General features: G+C 43.0%; 1 protein-coding gene across 1 annotated transcript in view; it reads left to right on the forward strand.

The window, feature by feature from the left end:
* The window catches only part of LOC309567913 (BAR/IMD domain-containing adapter protein 2-like), a 252556-nt gene that overhangs the window by 85222 nt on the left and 140861 nt on the right, over positions 1-26473 (forward strand). Inside the window, exon 3 of the mRNA XM_082273449.1 lies at positions 14468-14543. Within this exon, the coding sequence (XP_082129575.1) occupies positions 14468-14543 (76 nt within the window). The remainder of the gene's footprint in view (positions 1-14467; positions 14544-26473) is intronic.

Raw genomic sequence — 26473 nt, forward strand, 5'->3', positions numbered from 1 at the left:
TATTGCGCGGTCGTGCGACACTGTAACAAAATGAAATTTATGTCCTTTTTTTCCCCCACAAATAGACCTTTCTTTTGGTAATATTTGACCTGTGCGATTCTTATTTTTTGCGCTATAAACAAAAAAAGAGCGACAATTCTGAAAAAAAAAATTTTTTTTGCATTCACATTCTGCTATATAACATTCCCAAAAACAAATTTATAAATCTAAATGTTTTAACATTTTAGGCAAATTTGTTTTCTGCTACATATTTTTTGGTAAAAAAAATTGCAATAAGCGTATTTTGATTGGTTTGCGCAAAAGATATTGCGTCTACTAACTACGGGAAAGATTTATATCATTTTTTTTTACTAGTAATGGCGGTGATCTGCGTTTTTTTGCGGGACTGCAACATTGCGGTGGACAGATCGGACCCCTGACTGACATTTTTGACACTTTTGGGGGGACCAGTGACATTACTACAGTAATCAGTGCTAAAAAGATGCACTGTTACTGTAATAATGACACTGGCAGGGAAGGGGTTAACAGTATAGATGATCAAGGGGTTAACGCTAGGGGAGTGATTATAACTGTGGGGGGGTTGGACTTGTGAAGTCATCACAGAGACATGCGATCCTATATAGAAGGACCACATGAGCTCTGTGATCACTTCAGGGAGAAGGACGGAGGGCTGTGTTTACATCAGCCGACCGTCTTTCTCCCTCATCGGGGAACGATCGCCGGTGTCAGGCTGAAATCGGAGCTGCCTGACACATGCACTGGCTCCCCGGCACGCGCTCGCCCCCTAGCCTCCTTAGAGCGAGCAACGTAGAGCTACGTTTCGCCCAGGAGCGGCTGCTTGCCACAGTAAATCTGCGGCAGGCGATCATAAAGTGGTTAAAGAGAAATTTTATGGCTTATCACCATAATAGCTTGAGAATTAGTTTTTTACTTTTTTAAAATACGTTTTTTAAATTGACTCAATTTTTGTTGAGAAAAACAAAATTCCCCTCTGGGTGATCTACAGTGGGGATCGAAAGTTTGGGCACCCCAGGTAAAAATTTGTATTAATGTGCATAAAGAAGCCAAGGAAAGAGGCATCAAATTACAGATTAGACATTCTTATAATATGTCAACAAAAGTTATATTTTATTTCCATCATTGACACTTTCAAAATTACAGAAAACAAAAAAATGGTGTCTGCAAAAGTTTGGGCACCCTGCAGAATTTATAGCATACACTGCCCCCTTTGCAAGGCTGAGACCTGCCAGTGTCATGGATTGTTCTCAATCATCGTCTGGGAAGACCAGGTGATGTCAATCTCAAAGGTTTTAAATGCCCAGACTCATCTGACCTTGCCCCAACAATCAGCACCATTGGATCTTCTAAGCAGTTGTCTAGAAAACTGAAACTGAAAATAGTTGACGCTCACAAAGCTGGAGAAGGCTATAAGAAGATAGCAAAGTGTTTTCAGATGTCAATATCCTCTGTTCGGAATGTAATTAAGAAATGGCAGTCATCAGGGACAGTGGAAGTTAAAGCAAGATCTGGAAGACCAAGAAAAATATCAGACAGAACAGCTCGCAGGATTGTGAAAAAAATAAATGAAAACCCACGTTTGACTGCACGATCCCTCCAGAAAGATCTGGCAGACACTGGAGTTGTGGTACACTATTCCACTATAAAGAGATACTTGTACAAATATGGTCTTCATGGAAGAGTCATCAGAAGAAAACCTCTTCTACATCCTCACCACAAAAATCTGCGTTTGAACTTTGCAAATGAACATATAGACAAGCCTGATGCATTTTGGAAACAAGTTCTGTGGACCGATGAGGTTAAAATTGAACTTTTCGGCTGGAATGAGCAAAGGTACGTTTGGAGAAGAAGGGGCATAGAATTTAATGAAAAGAACCTCTGTCCAACTGTTAAGCATGGGGGTGGATCAATCATGCTTTGGGGTTGTATTGCAGCCAGTGGCACAGGGAACATCTCACGAGTAGAAGGAAAAATGGATTCAATAAAATTTCATCAAATTTTGGATGGTAACTTGATGCCATCTGTGAAAAAGCTGAAGTTAAAGAGAGGATGACTTCTACAAATGGATAATGATCCTAAACACACCTCGAAATCCACAGGGGATTACATCAAGAGGCGTAAACTGAAGGTTTTGCCATGGGCTTCACAATCTCCTGACCTCAACATAATTGAAAATCTATGGATATACCTTAAAAGAGCAGTGCGTGACAGACAGCCCAGAAATCTCAAAGAACTGGAAGACTTTTGTAAGGAAGAATGGGCAAAGATACCTCAAACAAGAATTGAAAGACTCTTGGCTGGCTGCAAAAAGCGTTTACAAGCTGTGATACTTGCCAAAGGGGGCAGTACAAGATATTAACTCTGCAGGGTGCCATTTTTTTGTTTTCTGTTATTTTGAAAGTGTCAATGATGGAAATAATATCTAACTTTTGTTGACATATTATAAGAATGTCTAATTTGTAATTTGATGCCTTTTGGAGATTTTTCCCTCTTTCCTTGGCTTCTTTATGCACATTAATGCAAATTTTTACCTGGGGTGCCCAAACTTTCGATCCCCACTGTATGTACATTAACCACTTCCATACCGTATGAAGTCCTATGACCTCCTGGTCTTTGAGTGGAGATTCGGAATGAGGCCTGCACCTACAGGCATCATTCAGATATCTTTTTTTTCTGCTGGCGATTCCCTGCAATGTAAAAAAAATCATAGCGGCTGTCCCCCCTCCCTCCGCCCTCCGGTGCTTCTATCGCCTTGCCTGTAATGACAGTGGGCATTTAAAATAGAGCTGCCGGAGGACCAGATGGTCGCCAGCCATCTCTATGACCTTCGGAGGCCGGGTGTGACATTATGATGTCACTTCCGGCACTGGAAGATGTAAGCACTGCCTTTTTTTTTTGCTGGGAAGCTGAGATCATTTTTTTTTTTTTTAAATCGCAGGCTAGAAGAGAGATTTGGGGACTTATGGACCCCATATCTCTCTGTAATGAGGACCTGCCATGCCCTATCCCTATTACATGGGATGTTTACATGCCTTGTAAAAAGGAAGAAAAGTGATAGAAAAAAATAAAATAAAGGAAAATTGTAAAAATAAAAAAATGTAAATAACATTAACAATATAAAAGAAAAAAAATATAAAGCGCCCCTGTCCCCTCGTGCTTGCACGCAAAAGTGAACGCATACGTAAGTGACATTCAAACCACACGTATAAGGCTTTAGAACTATTTTAACCACTTAAGCCCCGGAGGATTTTCCTGCTAAAAGACCAGGGGGTATTTTGCGATTCGGCACTCAATGACTTTAACGGACAATTGCGCGGTCGTGCGACACTGTACCTAAACGAATTTGACGTCCTTTTTTTCCCACAAACAGAGCTTTCTTTTGGTGGTATTTGATCACCTGTGCGATTTTTTGATCACGCGCTATAAACAAAAAAAGAGCGACAATTTTGCAAAAATAGCAATATTTTTCACATTTTTTTATATGAAATTCCCCAAAAAAAAAAATGTAAAAATCAAAATTTTTTAACATTTTTGGCCAATTTGTTTTATCCTACCTATGTTTGGTAAAAAAAAAATCGCAAAAAGCGTATTTTGATTGGTTTGCGCAAAAGTTATCGCGTTTACTAACAAAGGGAAAGATTTTTGTCATTTTTGTTGTTTTTTTTTTTTAACGCGTAATGGCGGCGATCTGCGATTTTTTTTGCGGTACTGCGACATTGCGGCGGACAGATCGGACCCTTGACTGACATTTTTTACACTTTTGGGGTTACCAGTGACATTTCTACAGTAATCAGTGCTATACATATGCACTGTTACTGTAAAAATACACTGGTAGTGAAGGGGTTAACTTTATTTGGGAGGGAGGGGCTGTGTGTGTCCCTAGGGGCGTGATTCTTACTGTGATTGGCTGTGGCTCTAGCTGTAAGGACACTGATCAACGGATCTACATACTAGATCCGTGTAATCAGTGTCTTTACAGCGAGGAGAATGACAGGCAGCTTGTTTACACAAGCTGCCTGACATTCTCCCTCTTCCCCCGACGATCGCCGAGTGGCCGGCGGACATCGGGTCCGCTGGTCACACGCGCGGGGGGGTGCGTGACCGCGCCTCCGCGGGAGCGCGATCGCTCCCCAGACCCTCCCAGGCTAGTGACGTTAATTAACGTCACTCTGCCTGGCAGGGGCTGACCGCCGCAATAAATCTACTTGCGCCGGTCGGCAAGCAGTTAAGTAATAGGAAAAGTATATTGCAACAAGGTAAACAGACGAAAAAGTACACAGTAATGGTTAAGCAGTAAGAGGACTATAGTGCACCGATTAAACAATAAGGGTAATATGCTGCAGAAACAAAAGCTGTTATAAAGCACAACCCCCTTCATATTTGGTGAAAGCCACGTTAACTACTTTTTAAGGCCTTATTCACATAAATCTATGTGGATGCAGCAGCTGTAGGGACACATCCGTTTTTTTCTAAAGTGACAGGCATGCAGATGAATGGTTTTGAATGCAGACAGTCACCCGCATGCCTGTCTGTACAGCTGCTACATGGGCTGCCTGCACGCAGCATCGGGAGGCTGCAGGCACATAAACAAATTCACAGAGTATGGGCCTCAGTGCTAAGAATAAGCCCTAATATTCTTCCTATTGTATTTTTTTTTTTTGCTTTTTACTGCAGGGCTGTATAAATCTTCAAACAGAGGAGGTGAATTAACGTTGATGAGGACAGCACTGGTAGTTCCTGTTGTGGGTTTTTTGAAACTGAGATTTAGTTAAGATCCCAATGCTACTCTTAACTGTTCCTAACTTCTTCAACTGTAACTCCACTATTTTTTTTTTTCTAAAAAAGCTATGCTACTCAAACTGTACTTGCCCTCTCCATGCTCCAGCACTGTCCCCAGGATCCTCCTCCATCCAGCGTTGCCAGTCCTCTTTGGGCAGAACAACTGTCCTATCATTCTTTCCATTTTCTGTGATCCTGGCCTATCACTGACACCCCCTGGGAGAAGTGTCATCAGGGAGGCTGGGCTCATAGTACTTCAGAACTGAGTGGTGCTCATATGTGAGTGCAGCTTAGTCCAGAAGGAAGGCCTGTCCCCCCCAACCTACCACCACCTTCGAAAAAGGGAACATCTATGATAGCGCTAGATGCCTGCTAGAAGGTTGCAAGAAATAAGATATGTATGGTGGATTTAAAAAAAAATAGCTAGGGGGCTTTAGGGTGGGCAATGTGTTTTCTGGAGTTCCACTTTATAATACACACACATATAGATACAGTGCCTTGCGAAAGTATTCGGCCCCCTTAAACTTTTCAACCTTTTGCCACATTTCAGGCTTCAAACATAAAGATATAAAACTGTAATTTTTTGTGAAGAATCAACAACACGTGGGACACAATCATGAAGTGGAACGAAATTTATTGGATATTTCAAACATTTTTAACAAATAGAAAACTGAAAAATTGGGCGTGCAGAATTATTCAGCCCCCTTAAGTTAATACTTTGTAGAGCCACCTTTTGCTGTGATTACAGCTGTAAGTCGCTTGGGGTATGTTTCTATCAGTTTTGCACATCGAGAGACTGAAATTTTTGCCCATTCCTTATTCTTCATGATGCTCTCTGCGCTTTAAACGGACCTCTGAGACTATTACAGTGCAGGTGCATTTATACGGAGACTTTATTACACACAGGTGGATTCTATTTATCATCATTAGTCATTTAGGTCAACATTGGATCATTCAGAGATCCTCACTGAACTTCTGGAGAGAGTTTGCTGCACTGAAAGTAAAGGGGCTGAATAATTTTGCACGCCCAATTTTTCAGTTTTTTATTTGTTAACAAAGTTTGAAATATCCAATAAATCTCATTCCACTTCATGATTGTGTCCCACTTGTTGTTGATTCTTAACAAAAAATTACAGTTTTATATCTTTATGTTTGAAGCCTGAAATGTGGCAAAAGGTTGAAAAGTTCAAGGGGGCCGAATACTTTCGCAAGGCAGTGTATATACCTATATACAGTATATATATATACAGTATATACAGTTAGTCCAGAATCCACCTTTATGGATATAAAGGAGATCCAAGGATATCCACCTTATCCACCTTTATTTTTTCTAAATATTTCTGGACATATCACTTTTGAGCCATTGTGGATCATTTGGGGCTGTGTCAATACTATCCCCATTATGGACTTGAGCTCTCCCATGCTCCTTTGTAAACACAGAGCTGAAGAAATTTGCCTTCTCTATGTCCCCAGTCACCCACTCCAGATTATTTTGTAAAGGGCCTACATACTCAGACCTCAAAAAAGGGGCAATGATCTGGTTCCCACCAAAACACTCCTCCATCCCAAAATATATATACAAACAAGAGAAATTGGCCCGCGGGACTTTGTGTGAGGTACGTGTTTGGTGGCTGGAGAAAAATGAAATACACAATCGATAAAAGCAATATTTGTTTTATTGCATAATATGCACAGGTTGTAAAAATACAAATAGTAACGTGTGCTCAGTGGCGCATGATGCAGCTCAAAGGCTATAATATGAATAATATACAACACAGGCAATGTTAAATCACATGTTGGCAAACAACTTGGTGTGACCACTCATTTACAAACATAACATGAATAGTGTGCTGAGATGACATGACAGTAGAATATATAACATCGTGATCCTGTGTTGTATATTATTCATATTATAGCCTTTGAGCTACATCATGCGCCACTGAGCACGTTACTATTTGTAGTTTTACAACCTGTGCATATTATGCAATAAAACAAATATTGCTTTTATTGATTGTGTATTTCATTTTTCTCCAGCCACCAAACACGTACCTCACACAAAGTCCCGCGGGCCAATTTCTCTTGTTTGTATACATACTCAGACCTGGCCTTTTTACCATTGATATATTTAAAGACATTTGGCGGGTTTGTCCTACTATCTTTTGCAATCTGAGGTTTGTTTTGAATTTTTACGTCCTTGATTTCCTTTTTACATAGTCTGTTATATTCTGTGTAACATTTAAATGATAAAAATGTTCCTTGATTTTTATATTTTTAAAAGCTTTTTTCTTATTATTTATAGCTTTTCTAACTTTGGTTGTAAGCCGCACAGCCTTTATTTGTAGCCTTTTAATCGTATTGCCCATGGGAATATACTTTGCAGTGAGTTTGCATATAGTCTTTTTGAAGAATTCCCAATTCTGTTCTGTGTTCATTGATGCCAATATTCTCTCCCAGTCTAAGTCTTGTAGAGCAGCCCTCATCCTTGGAAAATTTGCTCTCTTAAAATCTGAAGACAGTCACTTCACTGGGTATAATAAAGAGGTTACAACCACCTTAAGCATGTGCTGGCAAAGCAGTGTAAGTTGTACAAGCTGGGCAGGTATTCATTCACTTTACTTAACACATCCGTTTAGGTGATAGGAAATGAGGGGGTATGCTGCAGTTTGCAGGTATAAAGTTTCTAAGTGCGCAAAACCAGTAACAGTCCCCATTTAACTGGCACTTCCCCTAAGTATTTCTCACCAGTCTGTGAGTGGAACGAGAAGATTACTGCCCCCTCTGATTTTTACATCCACTCCTTCCACTCATGCCTTCACCTGAAATTCACTGCTCATGGCTAAGGCATAATTTGCTTTGCCTGCTGCAGGACCAATTCCCTATTGTTGCAAGTTACCGCTATGTCTCCAGAGGCTTGTGACCGAGACGTCAGGCATGATTATATAGACGTGTTCAGTACAATGGTGAAATTGGGCTTCGACAGGATATTGCTACATGGCAAAATGAGGAAGATCATTTGTGTCTACACCACCAAGTGTGCAAATACTAAAAAATACACATACTTACCAACCAGTTCTCCACTGGTTCTAAGCCCAAGAACTGTTTGAACATGTGACCACTGATCACTCAGTTCTCAGGTCTGCTCTGAGCTGTGAGCAATGACTGCCCCTCCAGTGCTCACTGAAGCGCCATGCAGAAGAGGGGTTGGGAGCAGCTGGCTCAGGCTCTCAGTGATGTGCTATGAGGCTGAGATAGCTGCCTGTAATACATACGGGTGGATCCCGACATTATTGTAAGCATCTCTCCAGAGTCTGGAGTGGCTTTGTGACGTCAGTTGACAGTGGACTTTTAGCCTGCTGACAGCTGATTCTGGATCACGGGAGAGTAAGTGCACTCCTGTGCAGGGGCAGACTGGCATTTTTCGGCGCAGGGGGGCAAGTACAAACCAGAGGCCCATGGTGCAGCGACTTGGCCCCCCTCCCACTTTCCCTTTCGCCTCTCCCACTCTCCCAATCCTCCTCCTGACCCCCATTCCAAGCTGAAGCCCTTCTCCAGATGCTCTCTACTTACCGGCTGAATCCGGGTTTCCGACCTGCCCAGCAGGGGGAGGTTGGGGGGAGCTGGGACAGCTTGGTTGGGTCTGACCAGGGCAGAAGAGTCTCCAGTGGGGCATGGAACTGGCCTCTGCTTAGATACAGTTTACACCATCCATGCTGGTGGGGGGGGAGGCCTTTGCTTTGTCCTTGTCTTCAACCCGCACTTAGTAGGTCAGCGGCAGGGACATTTTACTTCTCTTCACCAGGAATCATTCAGGCATGTCTGTGGCAGAAGCAGTGCAGCCTTTTTAAAGGGCATCAGGGCGGCCCAGGGGGCAACTGCCCCCCTGCCCCATGGCCCAGTCCTCCCCTGCGCCTGTGACCCACAAGAGAGGTATGATCAAAAGAGCTTTGGCCGTACTTCTCTTTTAAGGTTACCGCTTTCTTAACCTAGTTGTTTTGCTATGGTGTGGTTTTTGGTTTTTCTGTTGATATTTTTGTGTACAAAAACTACACCAAATTGTGAACTCCCTGTTCTTAGTTATTTAACTTTTCCTTTTTGCTATTAGAATATAATGGAACATCACACAAAATCTTGCTATCTGTGTCCCCCCTAGACTAATTTGCTCTCTGTTCTTTCCTTGTAATACTTGTTATCACAAGTGGAAAAAAGGAAACACTTTTCCGACAGGGGTACAGAGAGCACTGAAAACCTGGCAGGCACACTTCTGCCATGCTAAAACATCCAAGAATATTTATCTGCTTTTTCCTGGTTCAGCTTTACATCTTACTCGATATTTCCCTGCTATATTGGTTGGTTTGGGCTACTTAAAACATCTGTCAATGATTGTATTTATCAAGAAAATGGCGCCTCACCTCTATATGTACTCGGTATTTAACAGTATGTTTATTTTAATTGTGTGATATCTAGCAGTAGCGCCTCACTTAGCATCCAGAATCTGTCAATAATTGCTGTGCAATTCCACACAATGTCAAAAAATCCTTACTATGCTTTGTCTGGATACTTTGTTTCTTTAAACCCTGATGAAGGGTACAGTTCTTGAAACATGTTGGCAACCATACTTTAAGGTTCAATTATACAGCTTCCTAGGCAGCCTACCTGCTCATTGGAGAAGTGTGATGATGCTGATTTCCTGGCCAATGAAACGTCTGGAGGTGACACAGGAAGCTACAAAAGAGAACCAGAAAAGAGTTGTCACCTGTGACCTACATATAGAGCAGCCTTTTTAACATGGATGAATCCTTCAAATAACTTTCCAGGCTCAGGTAACCCCTGCTAATAATTAAAGTAGAACTATAGGCCAAACTTTTCTTTTATTTAGGATAGAGCAAGGGACGGTTATGACCCCTGTCAGATTTGTTTTCATCATCTGTGTCCCATTGCAGAGATTTCCCTGCACTTCTTGTCCCATAGCCAAGCAGGAAGTGAAAGGAGATCCCTGCCCCCAGGGCACCAGAACTAGTGTCTCAATTGTAAGATTTCTACTCTTCTACTTCTACTATTACTTTTCTGGGGACAGCCCAAAATTTGTGATTTTTGTTTACTTTTTAATGAGAATGGTAAACCGGAAAAATAGAGAGGCTAATTCTCCCTAACAGGGGCACAAACAGCAATAAAAATTAACCTAATCCCTCTCTACTCTGTAATCTAAAACTAAAAAAAAAGTGTTGTCTTTAGTTAAGCTGGCCATACACTAGCCGAAAAATATCGGACAAACTCCTTTGCGAAAAACGTGAGAGCAGACGATCGTGCCATCATGTAATGACCAAATTTCGAAAGATAAATCGTTCAATGGACATAAATTAATAAATTTTTCGTTCAGTTTGTCACATATACCTAGTGCAAACAGGTCGGCCGAGAAACACATTAACCTTTCAATTTATCGTTTGTTTATCAAAACTGTTCCTTCGATTTTTTGGTTCTGAAAAGTTGAAAACAAATTTTCTATTTGTGCCCATCAACTGGACGAAAAACGGACAATCGGACCAAATGACAGATTTTCAAACAATTTTTCGGCAGGTGTATGGCCAGCATCACACTTTAACCCCTTCCCTACCGCGCCATTATAAAATGACGTTGGCAGGAATCCTTTCTCGATCCGGGCGGCCGTCATATGACGTCCGCCCGGTCTCACCGCTACTGCGCAGCACGGCGATCGGGGGTGAGGCTCGTCCCTCGGACTGAGCCCAACCCCGATCAAGGTAAACAGCCAATGAAATTGGCTGTTTACCACGTGATCGGCTGTGTCAATCACAGCCGATCACATGAGCGGCTCCAGCGCGAGCCTCTCGTTCCTTCCTCAATGCGCACCCCCCCGGGGGCGCACAGCGCGGCGATCGGGGAGGAGGCTCGTCCCTTGGACAGAGCTTATCCCCGATCTAGGTAAAGAGCCAATAAAATTGGCTCTTTACCACGTGACCGGCTGTGTCCAATCACAGCCGGTCACAAATGTCATCAGAGAACACGGTAACTAGCTGTCACCGTGTTCTCCTCCTCACACACTGATCCTGTGTGAGGAGGAGATTGTGGTAACAGCTAGTTACCAAGTACAGTGCACCCAAACACACTGATTGCCCCCCCCCCCCCCAATAAAGAGCACCTGTCACTAGACCATCAAAGTACCTGTCACTAGCCCATCAAAGTACCCGAGTACCTGTCACCAGCCCATCAGGTACTCTGATGACAGGTACTCGGGTACTCTGATGGGCTGGTGACAGGTGCTCGGGTACTCTGATGACAGGTACTCGGGTACAGTGATGACAGGTACTCGGGTACTCTGATGACAGGTACTCGGGTACTCTGATGACAGGTACTTGGGTACTCTGATGACAGGTACTCGGGTACTCTGATGACAGGTACTCGGGTACTTTGAGTACCCATCACCGGAGTACCAGAGTACCCGTCATCGGAGTACCCGAGTACCTGTCACCTACCCATCAGAGTACCCGAGTACCTGTCACCTACCCATCAGAGTACCTTAGTACCTTCCACCTGCTCATCAGAGTACCTGACACCTGAAGTACCCGAGTACTTGCCACCTGCTCATCAGTACCCATCACTACTCATCAGTACTCATCAGTACCCATCAGTACCTATCACCTATCAGTATCAGTACTGATCATTAGTACCCATCAGTACAGTATCAGTATCACCTATCAGTATCAGTACTACTCATCAGTACCTATCACCTGCCTGTCACCTGCCCATAAGAGTACCCGAGTACCTGTCACCTGCCTATCAGAGTACTCGAGTACCTGCCACTTGCTCATCAGTACCAGAGTACCTGTCACCTGCCCAGCAAAGTACCCGAGTACCTGTCACCCTTCATACAGCCACCATGTCTAAGTCCAAAAAGGTTTATATACGTCCTCCGTTTAAACCTAAATACCGGTGTTATGGCAGCAGATAGCTGCCATAACCCTGGTATTTTTTTAAACGGTGGACGGTTGGCTTTCCGATAAGGGTGGTCCCAGTGGCGGATTCGCCGCGGGATGACCCTTCCGGGGTGGCGAAAGAGGTGCCCCCCTCCCGCCGCATTCTGGTCCTTTTCCCCGCTTACCGGACCCGCCGGCAGCGGGGAAAACTATCCGGTCCCGAATCCTCACAGACAGGATGTTGAGTGAGGGCAAGCTTGCCCTCACTCGACTCTATGGTCTTGGAGGACCGGAGCTACGGCAAACGTCGTTGCCTAGCAACCAGTTTAAAGGTCCCTTTTTTTTTTTCATTTTATTTATTTATTTATTTTTTTTTTTTCTATCTTTTAGTGTACTTGTGAGATCTGAGGACTTTTTGACCCCAGATCTCACAAAAAAGAGGTCCTGTCGTGCCTTTTTCTATTACAAGTAATGTTTACATTTCTTGTAATAGAAATAAAAATGATCAATTTTTTTTTTTTAAAAACAGTGTAAAAATAAAAAATAATAAATAAAATAAATAGTAAAAAAAAAAATTAAAGCGCCCTGTCCCTGTGAGCTCGCGTGCAGAAGCGAACGCATAAGGAAACCCCGCCCACATATGTAAACAGTGTTCAAACTACACATGTGAGGTATCGTCGCGATCGTTAGAGCAAGAGCAATAATTTGAGCCCTAGACCTCCTCTGTAACTCTAAGATAGCAACCTGTAGAAATTTTTAAAATGTCGCCTATGGGGATTTTTAAGTACCAAAGTTTGTCACCATTCTGTGAGCGTGCGCAATTTTGAAGCATGACATGTTGGGCATCTATTTACTCGGTGTAACATTATCTTTCAGATTATGGAAAAAAATTGGGCTAACTTTACTGGTTTCTTATTTTTTTATTCAAAAAAGTGAATTTTTTCCAAAAAAATTGCGTTTGGAAGACCGCTGCGCAAATACGGTGTGATAAAAAAATATTGCAATAATCTCTTTTATTCTCTAGGGTCTCTGCTAAAAAAAAATATATAATGTTTTGGGGTTCTAAGTAGTTTTCTAGCAAAAACAACTGATTTTAGCTTGTAAACACCAAATGTCAAAAATAGGCCTAGGCAAGTGGCTAGGAGGCATGATGATGCTCCTTGGATGTTGGGCCCCTCTATATGGCTAGGCTGTGAAAAAGTCTCACACATGTGGTATTGCCATACTCAGGAGGAGTGGCAGAATGTATTTTGGGGTGTCATTTTTGCTATGTACATGCTATGTGTTAGGAATAACCTATAAATTGACAACTTTGTGTAAAAAAAAAAAGTTTTTATTTTTTTCCCACATTTTCCAAAAACTTGTGGAAAAAAATGACATGTTCAAAGGACTAATAATGCCTCATAGAATATACGTTGGAGTGTTTGCTTTCCAAAATGGGGTCATTTTGTGGACTTTTCCATTGTATTGGTGCTCTAGGGCCTTGAAAAGTGTGATAGGTAGTAAGAAAGTTTTATGTGTATTTATGCTCCTAAAACGCCTTATGGTGCTACTTGGACGTGGAGTCTCTTTTTGTGGCCAGGCTGTGTAAAAGTCTCACACATGTGGTATCACCATACTCAGAAGGAGTAGCAGAATGAATTTTGGGGTGTCATTTTTGCTGTGTACATGCTATGTGTTAGAAATAGCTTATAAATTGACAACGTTTTGGGAAAAAAAAGAAAAAAAAATTTTTTCTTCATTTTCCCAAGAATTGTGGGAAAAAATTATAACTTCAAAAAACTCACCATGCCTCTTACTAAATACCTTGGACTGTCTACTTTACAAAAAGGGGTCATTTGGGGGGTATTTGTACTATCCTGACATTTCAGGTCCTCAAGAAAGGAGATAGGCCATCAGTACATCTGGTGTGATCAATTTTCAGTAATTGGTACCATAGCTTCTAGACTCAATAACTTTCACACAGACTAAATAATATACACTAATTTGGGTTAATTTTACCAGAAATATGTAGAAGTATAAATTTTGGCCCAAATGTATGAAGAAAAAATAATTTTTTGCAAAATTTTATAATAGAAACTAAAAAAAAGTGTTTTTTTTTCAAAATTTTTGCTCTTTTTTTGCTTATATCACGAAAAAAAAAAAACCCCAGTTGGGATCAAATACCACCAAAAGAAAGCTCTATTTGTGTGAAAAAAATGATAAAAATTTTGTTTGGTTACAGTGTAGCATGACTGAGCAATTGTCATTCAAAGTGTGAGAGTGCTGAAAGCTGAAAATTGGTCTGGGCAGGAAGGGGGTCTAACTGCTCTGTATGGAAGCGGTTAATATATTGAAAATTCAAGATACATTAGAGTGATGGTCAATTGGAAGAATGTTCCTCACATTTGTGGTCAGGGGGAAGAATCTCCCTCTACAGAAAGCTAAAAAGATGATTGGTTTCAATGGTTACTTATCTGAGAGGCAGAAATGACTCGTTATTTAAGAAACCTCAAACAGCCTCTGGAGGAACCCTGGTTGAACTCTAGAGGAACTCTGGCTGAGAAAGGCTGATACACAGTGTGGAAATCACAAGACTGGCTTAACAGAATTAGAGTTCAAGAATGGCTAAGATCACATACTGCATCATTCATTTTATTTTTGTTTTCAGGTGTTAGCCTGCTGTGCTTTTGTTACAAGAACCTTAAAGTATGGTAGCATGCCAGGTTTATGCCTAATGTACTTTTATTTCTCTTCCACAGGTTATATTAGACCAATTCAACCCAAGCTTAAAGAACTTTGTGACGATGGGCAAACATTATGAAAAAGCACTTTCAGGTAATTTGGTAAAACTGCACGTTCTGTAGTATATTAATGACATGTATATACATTGCTCAAAAAAATTAAAGGAAGACTTGAAAACACATCAGATCTCAATGGGGAAAAATATCATGCTGGGTATCTATACTGATATGGACTGGACAATGCGTTAGTAACGAATGGATAGAAATGGAAATTATCAACCTATAGAGGGCTGAATTGAAAGACACCCTGAAAATCAAAGTGGAAAAATGATGCAGCAGGCTAGTTCATTTTGCTAAAATTTCATTGCAGCAACTCGGAACGATACTCAGTAGTTTGTATGGCCATCGCGTGCTTGTATGCATGCCTGACAACCTTGGGACATGCTCCTAATGAGATGATGGATGGTGTCCTGGGGTATTTCCTCCCAGATCTGGACCAGGGCATCACTGAGCTCCATAACAGACTGAGGTACAACCTGGCGGCGTCGGATGGACCAAATCATAATGTTCCAGAGGGGTTTTATTGCATGTAGATCAGGAGAGCGTGGGGGCCATTCAATGGTTTCAATTCCTTCATCCTCCAGGAACTGGCTGTATACTCTCACCACATGAGGCCGGGCATTGTCGTGCACCAGGAGGAACCCAGAACCCCTTGCATCAGTGTAGGGTTTGAGAATGGGTCAAATGATTACATCCCGATACCTAATGGCAGTCAGGGTGCCATTGTCTAGCCTGTAGAGGTCTGTGCGTCCCTCCATGGACATGCCTCCTCAGACCATCACTGACCCACCAGCAAACTAGTCATGCTGAACGATGTTACAGGCAGCATAACGTTCTCCATGGCTTCTCCAGACCCTTTTACGTCTGTCACATGTGCTCAGGGTGAACCTACTCTCATCTGTGAAAAGCACATGGCGCCAGTGGCGGACCTGTCAATTCTGATATTTAATGGCAAATGCTAATCGAGCTCCATGGTGCCAAACAGTGAGCACAGGGCCCACTTTTGATGTCGGGCCCTCAGGCCACCCTCATGAAGTCTGTTTCTGTTTGTTTGGTGAGATACATTCACACCAGTGGTCTACTGGAGGTCATTTTGTTGGGCTCTAGAAGTGCTCATCCTGTTCCTTCTTGCACAAATAAGCAGATACCGGTCCTGCTGATGGGTGAGGACCTTCTTTGGCTCTGTCCAGCTCTCCTAGAGTAACTGCCTGTGTCCTGGAATCTCCTCCATGCTCTTAAGACTGTGCTGGGAGACACAGCGAACCTTCCAACAATGGCTCATATTGATGTGCCATCCTGGAGGAGTTGGACTGTCTTTGCAACCTCTATAGGGGTCCAGGCATCGCCCATGCCATCAGTAGTGACACTGACTCTAACCAAATTCAAAACTAATGACTGTCAGAAAAGATGAGTAGGGGGAAACAAATGTGAGTGGCCTTTTTTTGGAGGTCATCTCATTATTGCCCATCTAGTGCACCTGTTATTAATTTCATTAACACCAAAGCAGCTGAAACTGATTAACAACCCCCTCTGCTACTTAACTGACAAGATCAATATCCCAGAAGTTTAATTTACTTGATGCTATACTGCGAACTAAAAGTTTTCCTTTAATGTTTTTGAGCAGTGTATTTGTTAGCTACTATTGCACATGAATTTTGAAATGTGGTCATTGACAGCATTGTACCGCACCTGCTGTTATTTCGTTTTTACAATATTTCACATGAGCATTAAAATAGAACTATAAGCAAAACGTTTTTTTTTATCATTTTGGTTAGAGCAAGGGAGGGTTAGAACCCCTGCCAGATTTCTTTTCGCCATCTGTGTCCCATTGCAGAGATTTTCCCTTCACTTCCTCTCCCATAGCCAAATAGGAAGTGGGAGGAAATCCCTGCAAATTAAGGGAATTCCTTGAGGACCCCCAAGTCACCAGAACTGGTGTCCCCTTCGGAAGATTTCCCCTCTTTTTTTTTTATAAATTGTTTTTTATTAAATACATAGAAAAAAACAAACTTACAACCGCCCTCTACTGGGCGATCAATACATACGTACAACCAAACAAAATAAGGAAAGGAAAGAGAAAAAAAAAAAAACCTAAACCCCCCATGTCAACAGTCAGCTTGTTACTCAACCATATGGCCCATAGGCCCTATATAAACTGATATATTCCACACAACTAACCTTACATATAGAAAATTACCCTATCTCTCTAAATCGTGAGGCTATACACCCATGCTCCTCACTCATCGTACAGAGAACCCAAGCTACACATATGTATATACCCTTACTCCCCAGAGGTTCCATTTGACCCGGCCAACCCTATTTCCCCCTCTAATACTTTTCTAGAGACAACCCAAAATTTGGGATTTTCTTTTACTTTCACTTTCAAAGATGATGGTAAACAGGAAAAATAGAGAGGGTGAATCTTCTTAACGGGGACACAGACAGCAAAAAAACTGACAATCTTTGTAATACTAAATTAAAGGTTAATGCCTCCTTTTAGACCATGTTACATGTTACCCAAAATATATCCAATCTTTTCAATTATAAATTGTGACATTCATGTGACATTTCACAGATAGGGGTTTTCGGATTTCTTATGCACGTTACGCTCCACAGGAACACACAGTACAAATCACTGGTGATTTATCACACTAGTATAAATGTAGCAATCTGCATATTTTTATTGTCACACTGCTCATAGTTTATTGGGTCCAGTGAGTTTATCCATGAGGTTGCCAACATATATGTAGATGACAGTCGACTCTGCAGTTGTTTGGTTTGACTTGCACAGATTATGAAGCTTCAGCATCTACAAAAAAAAAAAGTTTTCTAGAAGGCTTTCAAGTGTTCAGCGTATCTTATTCAATTATTTCATCATTGAAGCATCATATAGGACTCCAGCCATTAGGTCTGGAGCTAGAATGTGTCTAGTGAATAGTCTAGTGAAAACAGAATTCCAGGTTTAATTTCACTTTAAATAGTTAGTTTAGGTCAAGCTGGCCCATACAAACCATTTCCATTACAGTGTGGCAACTGTGTGTGCTGTAATGGACTATAGTAATATTACCTACAATCAGTAAGGGATGCTGTGTTTTGGCAGCAGTACATATGACTTCTCGTCTGCTGGCTAATTTCATTTTTGACTATGCTGTACCCAGCAGAGTGGTTGAATGCTGCTGCCTGCCTCTGGAAGAAGCCTCTCAGAAATAAAGTTAGAGGGTCAGCTACTGGATTATAAATATTTATCTGGCCTCAGCCAATCCCTGGGAGGTAGACCCAGAAGGTGTGGCTGGGAATAGGATGAATGTTTTGGACAGTCTGATCTATCTCGCTCCATGAACTTCTCCAGAAGGAGGCAGCCAGTGTTACTGAGGAGCTGCTGCTATTAGGCCTCAGCATGTGCTTGGCTGAGGGCCTGAAGGAGCCTTGATTAATCACTTTACCACCAGAGGATTTTGCTGTCTTACGTCTGGGACACTTTTTGCGATTCGGCGCTGTGCAAACTTAACTGACAATTGCGCGGTCGTGCGATGCCGTACCCAAACAAAATTTACGTCCTTTTTTTGCCATAAACAGAGCTTTCTTATGGTGGTATTTGATCACCTGTGCGATTTTAACTTTTTGCGCTATAAACAAAAAAAGAGCGTTTATTTTGAAAAAATAACAATATTTTTAACATTTTTTTATATGAAATTCCCCCCCAAAAAATTTAAAACTCTATTTTTTTCTACATTTTTGGCCAATTTGTTTTCTGCTACCTATGTTTGTAAATCACAATAAGCGTATTTTGATTGGTTTGCGCAAAAGTTATTGCGTTTACGAACTAAGGGAAAGATTTTTGTAATTTTTGGTGTTTTTTTTTTTTTAACGAGTAATGGCGGCAATCTGCGATTTTTTTTGCGGGACTGCGACATTGCGGCGGACAGATCGGACCCTTGACTGACATTTTTGACACTTTTGGGGGTACCAGTGACATTACTGCAGTAATCAGTGCTATATATATGCGAGCGCCGCCTACAGGGGGAGGAGTCCAGCGACGTAGTACTACGTCGCTGGACGATAACGAACCACTTTGTCGCAGTACGCTCAATGTTGGCGGTCGGCAAGTGGTTAAGGAGAACTTGCTGGAGGAAGCTGCCTGTGGAAGCTTGGCTGGAGAGGTGAGGGCTCTCTTGCCTAAAGCTCCGGGCTGGAAGTACTTTTTTAGGGTAGATGCCAGAGGCTGCTGTTATGTACTTGGACTGCTCTTGTAGAGTAAGGTAACCAGATTTTTAAATGAAATCCGGGGACATATTTTTTTAATGGCAAATGGTAATTTATTTTATAAGCATAATCTTATAAAAAGATGATATATGCAGTGCATGTGGTATGTGTTTATGGACTGATTGTATGATATATATACGTTATTTCTCACATTTCGTCCTTACCCGAGTATAAGTCGACTTTTTAAGCATGTTTTTTTTTTATGCTAAAAAAAAGCCCCCCTTGGCTTATACTTATACCCGCCGCCCAGCACCAACACGTCACCGCGCATGCGCCGTCAGCCCGGGAATAGCCGAACGTGTATGGGCTTTCCTGAGCATCGCTGGCGCATGCTCGGTGACGTGTTGGTGCCGGGCGGCGCCATTTTTAAATGTAAGGCGCCTCACCGACAGGTAAGTGAGACTCCTCCGCAGTCCCTGTATTTCCTCATGCAGTAATGCGGGCATGGCACAGGAAATTTACCATCACCTGTACCATGCCTGTACCATCTTCTGTGCCATGCCTGTACCATCTCCTGTACCATCACCTGTGCCATACCTGTACCATCTCCTGTGCCATGCCTGTACCATCTCCTGTACCATCACCTGTGCCATGCCAGTACCATCTCCTGTGCCATGCCTGTACCATCTCCTGTACCATGCCTGTACCATCACCTGTGCCATACCTGTACCATCACCTATGCCATGCCCGTACCATCACCTGTGCCATGCCTGAACCTCTCCTGTGCCATGCCTGAACCATCTCCTGTACCATGCCCACAGCCCTGCATCTCCTGTACCATGTTTGCAGCCCCTGTTTTGTGTCTCGTGGTGGTCCATTTGGGTCCAGTAGCTGCTGCATTTCCCACCCTAGGCTTATACTCGAGTCAATACGTTTTCCCACTTTTCTGTGGTAAAATTAGGTGCCTTGGCTTGTATTCGGGTCGGTTTATACTTGAGTATATACGGTAAATAAAAGATACTTCTTAGAATTTTTTTGGAATATGACTACCAAATGTTAAGAAGATAAGATAAAGAAAAAAATGTTCAATGCATATTTTGTATTTTATTCTTACCAAAGAAGCACAGAGGTGCACTATGTACAGAGTTCAGGGCTGCACCCAGAGATGTCCCTGCTAGAGCAGGCAAGATTTGAATCATCCATGGCTTGCTTAACTGACATCAACAGTGACACAAATATAATGATCAGCTAAGGAGTGCAGTGTATATGGCAGTGGGTAGTATGTGCAGGAGAAGAGTGTGGAGTATATGGTGGTGGGTAGTATGTGCAGGATGGTGTCAGTAGGGCAGTGGATAATATCAGTAGAGCAATAGACAGTGTCAATTTTTTTTTTGTTTAATATTTTATTTTTAATTATTTTTTCAATTTTATTTTTGTATTATTTTTTTTTACAAACATTTTGTGAGGGCAGTGGACAGTGTCAATAGAGCAGTGGATGGTGTCATTTTTTTTCTGTTATTTTATTTTGTATTTTATTTTTATTCTTTTTTTTTTAATATATATATATAAATTCTTTAAAGTGCTTCGGTTGGGGGTGGGGGTTGTGGACGGTTATGGCTGGATGGTGTCAGTGGGGCGGTGGACAGCGTCAGTAATTATTATTATTATTTTTTTATTATTTATACATTTTTTACAAATATATTTATTTATATCTTTTACAATTTAATTTCAAAATTTTTTTTCACAATTCACAATTCTTTTTTGGGGGCAGGAGGTTGGCAGTGGATCGTAACAGTAGGGCAGTGGATGGTGTCAGTAGAGAATTGGTCGGTGTCAATAGTTTTTTATTTTTATTTTGTTTTTTTCTTTACTATTTTATCTTTTACAATTTATATATTTTTTTGGTATTTTGTTTTCTTTTACAATGCTTTTTTTTTGGGGGGGGGGGAGAGAGGATGGTGTCAGTGTTTTTTATTTTATTTTGTTTTATTCTTTAGTTTTTAAATATTGTAAATATTGTAAAATGTAATTTTTTAATATTTATTTTTTACAGTTCTTTCTTTTTTTTTATCAGCCTTGTTGGAGGGCTTTGGTGAAATATCAGGGGTCTAAACAAACCCCTGACATCTCTCCTTTGAGACAGAGAAAAGGACTAAGGACACAGATTCCCCGGTCCCTTTCTCTGCACTGAAGATGAATGGACAGGATCCTGTTCATTCATAAACGGAAGCAACGTAAACACTGTTTATGATGCTCAGTTATGAATGAACAGTCAGTTATCACTGACTCTGCTCATTCAGAAAAGGAAGGAGTCTGTAAATTACATATTTACTGGCTCCTTCCACCGCTCTCCATCCTGACAGATCTAAGATGAGGGGGGGACCGGAGGAGCACAGAGGGAGACCAGAGGAGCACAGAGGGGGAGCCGGAGGAGCACAGAGGAGGACCAGAGGAGCATAGAGGGGGATCTGGAGGAGCACAGAGGACCCTGGGTGTCGGAGGAGGGCACAGAGACATGGAGGAGGAGCCAGAGGAGGACTCGGGAAGCCAGAGGAGGGCACGGGGCCTAGAGATTAGGGACATTTGATGTGCATTCGGAGATGATTTGTGCGGCAGTGGGGGGAGTTACAGGCAACGATCTTCCTGTGTGACTTTCAATGAAGCAGCTGACAGCCACGGGAAGGAGAGCAGGAGAAGCAGCTGTCAGCTGCTTCACTAAAAGCCACACAGAGAGATTGGTGCTTGTAAATCCCCCCACCGCCACACAGATCAGTGCCTGGGACAAAACCAGGGACAGACTTGGCCTTGGGACAGTGTCCACAGTACGGGGACTGTCCCCAAAAGCCGGGGACGTCTGGTCACCCTATTGTAGAGTGTCAGATTGCTGGCTATCCCATTTTATTCTCTTACTGCTGGAACCAGGATCTTTAAAGAACATGTTCTCTTATAAATGTAAGTGCCAAGATTATCCTGCACCCTCATCCCTCTACTTGCCTGTGTTCAAGTACTGCAATAAATCTTCAAAGAGACAGCGCTAGTCTGAGCCCTAATTTGTCAGTGTGCACTGTAACTAGTACCTGGCCTGGTAGCCACTAAACAGGTAAGGGAGACCTGAGTTTTTTCTAGTGGCCCCTTTGGGGTTAGCATTACATAAAGAGAGTCAGGCTGAGTGCTTCTCCACCATTCATGAGAAGACTTGTATTTTTATCAAGGAATATAAGGTTTCCTCTGATTAGCCAAGGTGGAGAGGCGGCCTGATCACATCACAGTTTCCACCACAGCCAATCAGAGGAAGCCTTGTACTTATTCGTAAAAATTCAAGATTTCTCCTAAAATGTGGAGAAACACTTATCCTGCCAAAAAAGCTATTTTAAGGGAAATTAAAACTGGGATTCTAATTTAAGACATAAAGAATTAGAGTATGAAGGGAAGAGGATGTGGAGAGTTGTAGTGAGGGAAGATCAGCACATGGGTAGTGTTGGGAGCAATGTTCCCTCTAATTTTTTACTGTGCTGAGCAAATAAAAAAAATTCTGAGCACAAACCTTTAGACAAAAAGTGCATGTAGAGTAGATTTTTTTGACCATGGGGTAATACATATGTATTTCTTTTGGTTACATGAATAAACAAGGGACAAAAAATGATGGGAATATCAGAAGTCATTTTATTTTTACAAGGTTATGCCATCGACTATCTGGCTGTCTAGTTATACTGGAAGCAGGGCTGAAACTTGGGGGGGGGGGGGGCATAGGCCCCGGGGACCACACTGTGAGGGGAGCCACCGCTGACAGGAGCAGTGACAGCAGCATCACTGCTCCTGTCAGTGCAGCACTGGGAGCAAGGAGGAGAGAGTTGGGAGAAGCTGCGGGCTGTGCATAGTTGCCAACAGTCCTGCTTAGCTGTTTGTCCCTGGTTGTTTTCAACCTGGGGTCCATCCCGGGAACAGTGAGCCTACCTTACATGTACAGGCTGATACATCTGCCAACTCCTTTCCCCTACCTCCTGCCACACCTTGCTTGCAGAGCTCTGCACAGAGGACACAGGTGCTGGGGAGAGGGGCAGGGCATAGCTATAAAAATAGGTCCAAATAAATATCCACACGTTCATATTACCAACAAATAAATATAAAAGCACATTCACAATGCATATGATCACTTAAGCAACTTTTCACACCTTCATACACATTATGATGATATCTCCAATAGCAACCTAATGACAATAATAATAGATTTGTGCAGTAGCATGCCTTGAAACATTGGTGGCTCCCCCAGGTCCTTGGTGCTGCATTCACCAACACCACAGCAGCATCTCTCCCCACTGCTTGCCACCAGCCTCAACAGTTAGACAATAAATTTCAGAGCTGAGGAAATCTGCCCCCAAAGTTGCCAGCGTTCCCCCCGCGAGATACCCGTGCACTTACCTCACGGCAGCTTCTCTTCAGTCCCCGCGTCTCCTCAGTCCTCCCGCCTCCTCCTCGGCCAATGGCATGGGGTTTGCCTTTCGGCCAATCAGAAAGCGGGAGGACCCACTCCCTGATTGGCCAGGAGGAGGATCCATGTGACAAAAGTGAATTTTCATTCGCTATTGTCACACAATGGGCGGGCTCGGGGCGCACTGCTCTGCTCCACGGCCGCCACAGTCAAATAATGTAAAGTTCCTCTGGCGCCCCGGCCGGTACCGTTTGCGGCTGCACGGTCTGAACTTGTGCTGTGCGGGACCTTCATTTAGACTACGCGTCCGCGCATGCGCGCAGCTTAAAGGGAACATTGGTTGGGAGGCAAAGAGGGTGGAGAGAAGCAAGATGAGGAGATGGAAGCAATCGATGAAAGGTGTGGGTTTAGATTTATTCAGATCATTGTGTTTAGAGGTTTCAGGTTAGATGTCTAAGCAGACCCAGAGACACATGCTTATTTATAGATGTCTAGACTGTTATTTCTAGCTGTTAGAAAGTAGATGAGCTTAATTGCTCGCATATGAGTATACAAGACAAGTGTGGTTGGTTCATCAGTCCACTTGTGTTGGGAAGCAATCAACCACTGCTTTTTTACAACTTCTTTTTTACCACACTAAGGCTGGCTGTATTCTGTGGAAACGTTGTCCAGTTCCTAATGAACTAGCTGAAATTCACTTAGAAGCCCTGTCAGCCCCATTACATTCAACAAAAGTTAATAGTTTGATCGGCTTTAGTAGAATGAGCCTTCTGAAATTTTCTTTTGCCTGAACAACTGCTTCATTCAATCAGACGCAGTCACTGATTGGGTATCCTAATAGCCCCTCCAATGGCTGTCACAATACAATGACCCAGCAGGAAGATTCCTCCATCCATGCAGTTGAGCACGGATGTAGAAATTTAACAGTTATGGCCAGCTTTAGCGCACTTTCCATAGATATGGCTTCTTGACATTACGATTTATCACTCTAATTCTTGATTTGGTATGTTTGTCTTTCCTCTCCTTAAATGCAAGTTTGGAGATTAAGAAAAACTGGCCATTAAAATGTTTTTTTTTTTCATTCAGCCAATGGGCTGATTGGCTGCAGCCACTGATCACCAAAGGTTTTCCAGCATGTCATTTGGACAAGTTGATCAAACGATTGACTTTTGTTGAGCAGGGATAGCCAGTCTGTGCAGGGAGAGTGGGAGACACAAGTGCCTACGAAGTGTAGCAAGGAAATAACTTTAATAAAGATATAAAAAATGTTACTCACAGAGTATAAAATCAATCATGTAGTGCTGTAAGAACAGGTCTTTGTTGGCATGGATTCCCTGCGACTTTCAGGGCAACTGAAGGCTCTCAATGTTTTCTGGTCCATGAAAAGTAAACTCAGCGTATGTGACATCACAACCAAACGGGATGCAAAAGCATGCGGTCCTTCTTCAGGCCTGGGAATGCATCATGTTGAAAGAGGGCTTATATGGGCAAACAGGCAGCGGTGGTCCACAAGGCCCAGCGGCGGACTGAGAATGTTTAATTAAAACAATAATAAGCAATGCAAAACAAATACTATATGGGGCAGATTACATGGAGGATAACTAAATCAAACATATAGAAATATATAAAATAAAATCATAGTCTGGTGCATGTAAATACCTATATCAATCTTATGATACACTGATGTGTTAATGAACCTGCATGTGTGGAATTGATGACAGTAATTAATATATTAATTGATGATTGTAATTGATAATAGTATATATATGCATAGGTAGATATGATCCAAGATGAATTGGGCCTGTTTGGAATTGAGTGAGAGATCTTCTACAAGGAAATGTGTGACAGGTTGACGAACCACCACATTAGTGGTGAGATTCAAAAATTTTAGTAACCAGTTGCGACTTTCAAGCATGGTTTAATATTTCAATGCACAGTGACCAGCGGGCCCCCTTTCAATGCACAGTGACCAGTGGGCCCCCTTTCAATGCACAGTGACCAGCGTGCCCCCCTTTCAATGCACAGTGACCAGTGTGCCCCCTTTCAATGCACAGTGACCAGCGTGCCCCCTTTCAATGCAGAATGACCAGCGTGCCCCCTTTCAATGCACAGTGACCAGCGTGCCCCCCTTTCAATGCACAGTGACCAGCGTTCCCACCTTTCAATGCACAGTGACCAGTGTGCCCCCTTTCAATGCACAGTGACCAGTGTGCCCCCTTTCAATGCAGAATGACCAGCATGCCCCCTTTCAATGCACAGTGACCAGCGTGCCCCCCTTTCAATGCACAGTGACCAGCGTGCCCCCTTTCAATGCACAGTGACCAGCGTGCCCCCTTTCAATGCACAGTGACCATCCTGCCCCCCTTTCAATGCACAGTGACCAGCGTGCCCCCTTTCGATGCACAGTGACCAGCGTGCCCCCCTTTCAATGCACAGTGACCAGCATGCCCCCCTTTCAATGCACAGTGACCAGCATGCCCCCCTTTCAATGCACAGTGACCAGCGTACCCCCATTTCAAAGCACAGTGACCAGCGTGCCCCCTTTCAATGCAGAGAGACCAGCGTGCCCCCTTTCAATGCAGAATGACCAGCATGCCCCCTTTCAATGCACAGTGACCAGCGTGCCCCCCTTTCAATGCACAGAGACCAGCGTGCCCCCTTTCAATGCACAGTGACCAGCGTGCCCCCTTTCAATGCACAGTGACCATCCTGCCCCCCTTTCAATGCACAGTGACCAGCGTGCCCCCTTTCAATGCACAGTGACCAGCGTGCCCCCCTTTCAATGCACAGTGACCAGCATGCCCCCCTTTCAATGCACAGTGACCAGCATGCCCCCCTTTCAATGCACAGTGACCAGCGTGCCCCCATTTCAAAGCACAGTGACCAGCGTGCCCCCTTTCAATGCAGAGAGACCAGCGTGCCCCCTTTCAATGCACAGTGACCAGCGTGCCCCCTTTCAATGCACAGTGACCAGCGTGCCCCCCTTTCAATGCACAGAGACCAGCGTGCCCCCTTTCAATGCAGAGATCATCGTGCTCATGCCGATCATCGTGCTCATGCTCATGCCGTGCCCCCTTTCAATGCAGAGACCAGCGTGGGGCGTGCCCCCTTCAATGCAGAGATCATCATTTGTGCCCCCTTCAATGCAGAGATTATCATTCGTGCCCCCTTCAATGCAGAGATCATCATTCGTGCACCCTTCAATGCAGAAATCATCATTCGTGCCCCCTTAAATGCAGAGATAATCATTCGTGCCCCCTTTCAATGCAGTCTGCAGAGACCAGTGTGTCCTCGAGGACCACGGCTGTCTCTGAATGCTAATTTTATCGTCT

Source organism: Pelophylax lessonae (genome assembly GCF_965119305.1).
Source record: "Pelophylax lessonae genome assembly, chromosome: 12".
Classification (NCBI taxonomy): Eukaryota; Metazoa; Chordata; class Amphibia; order Anura; family Ranidae; genus Pelophylax; species Pelophylax lessonae.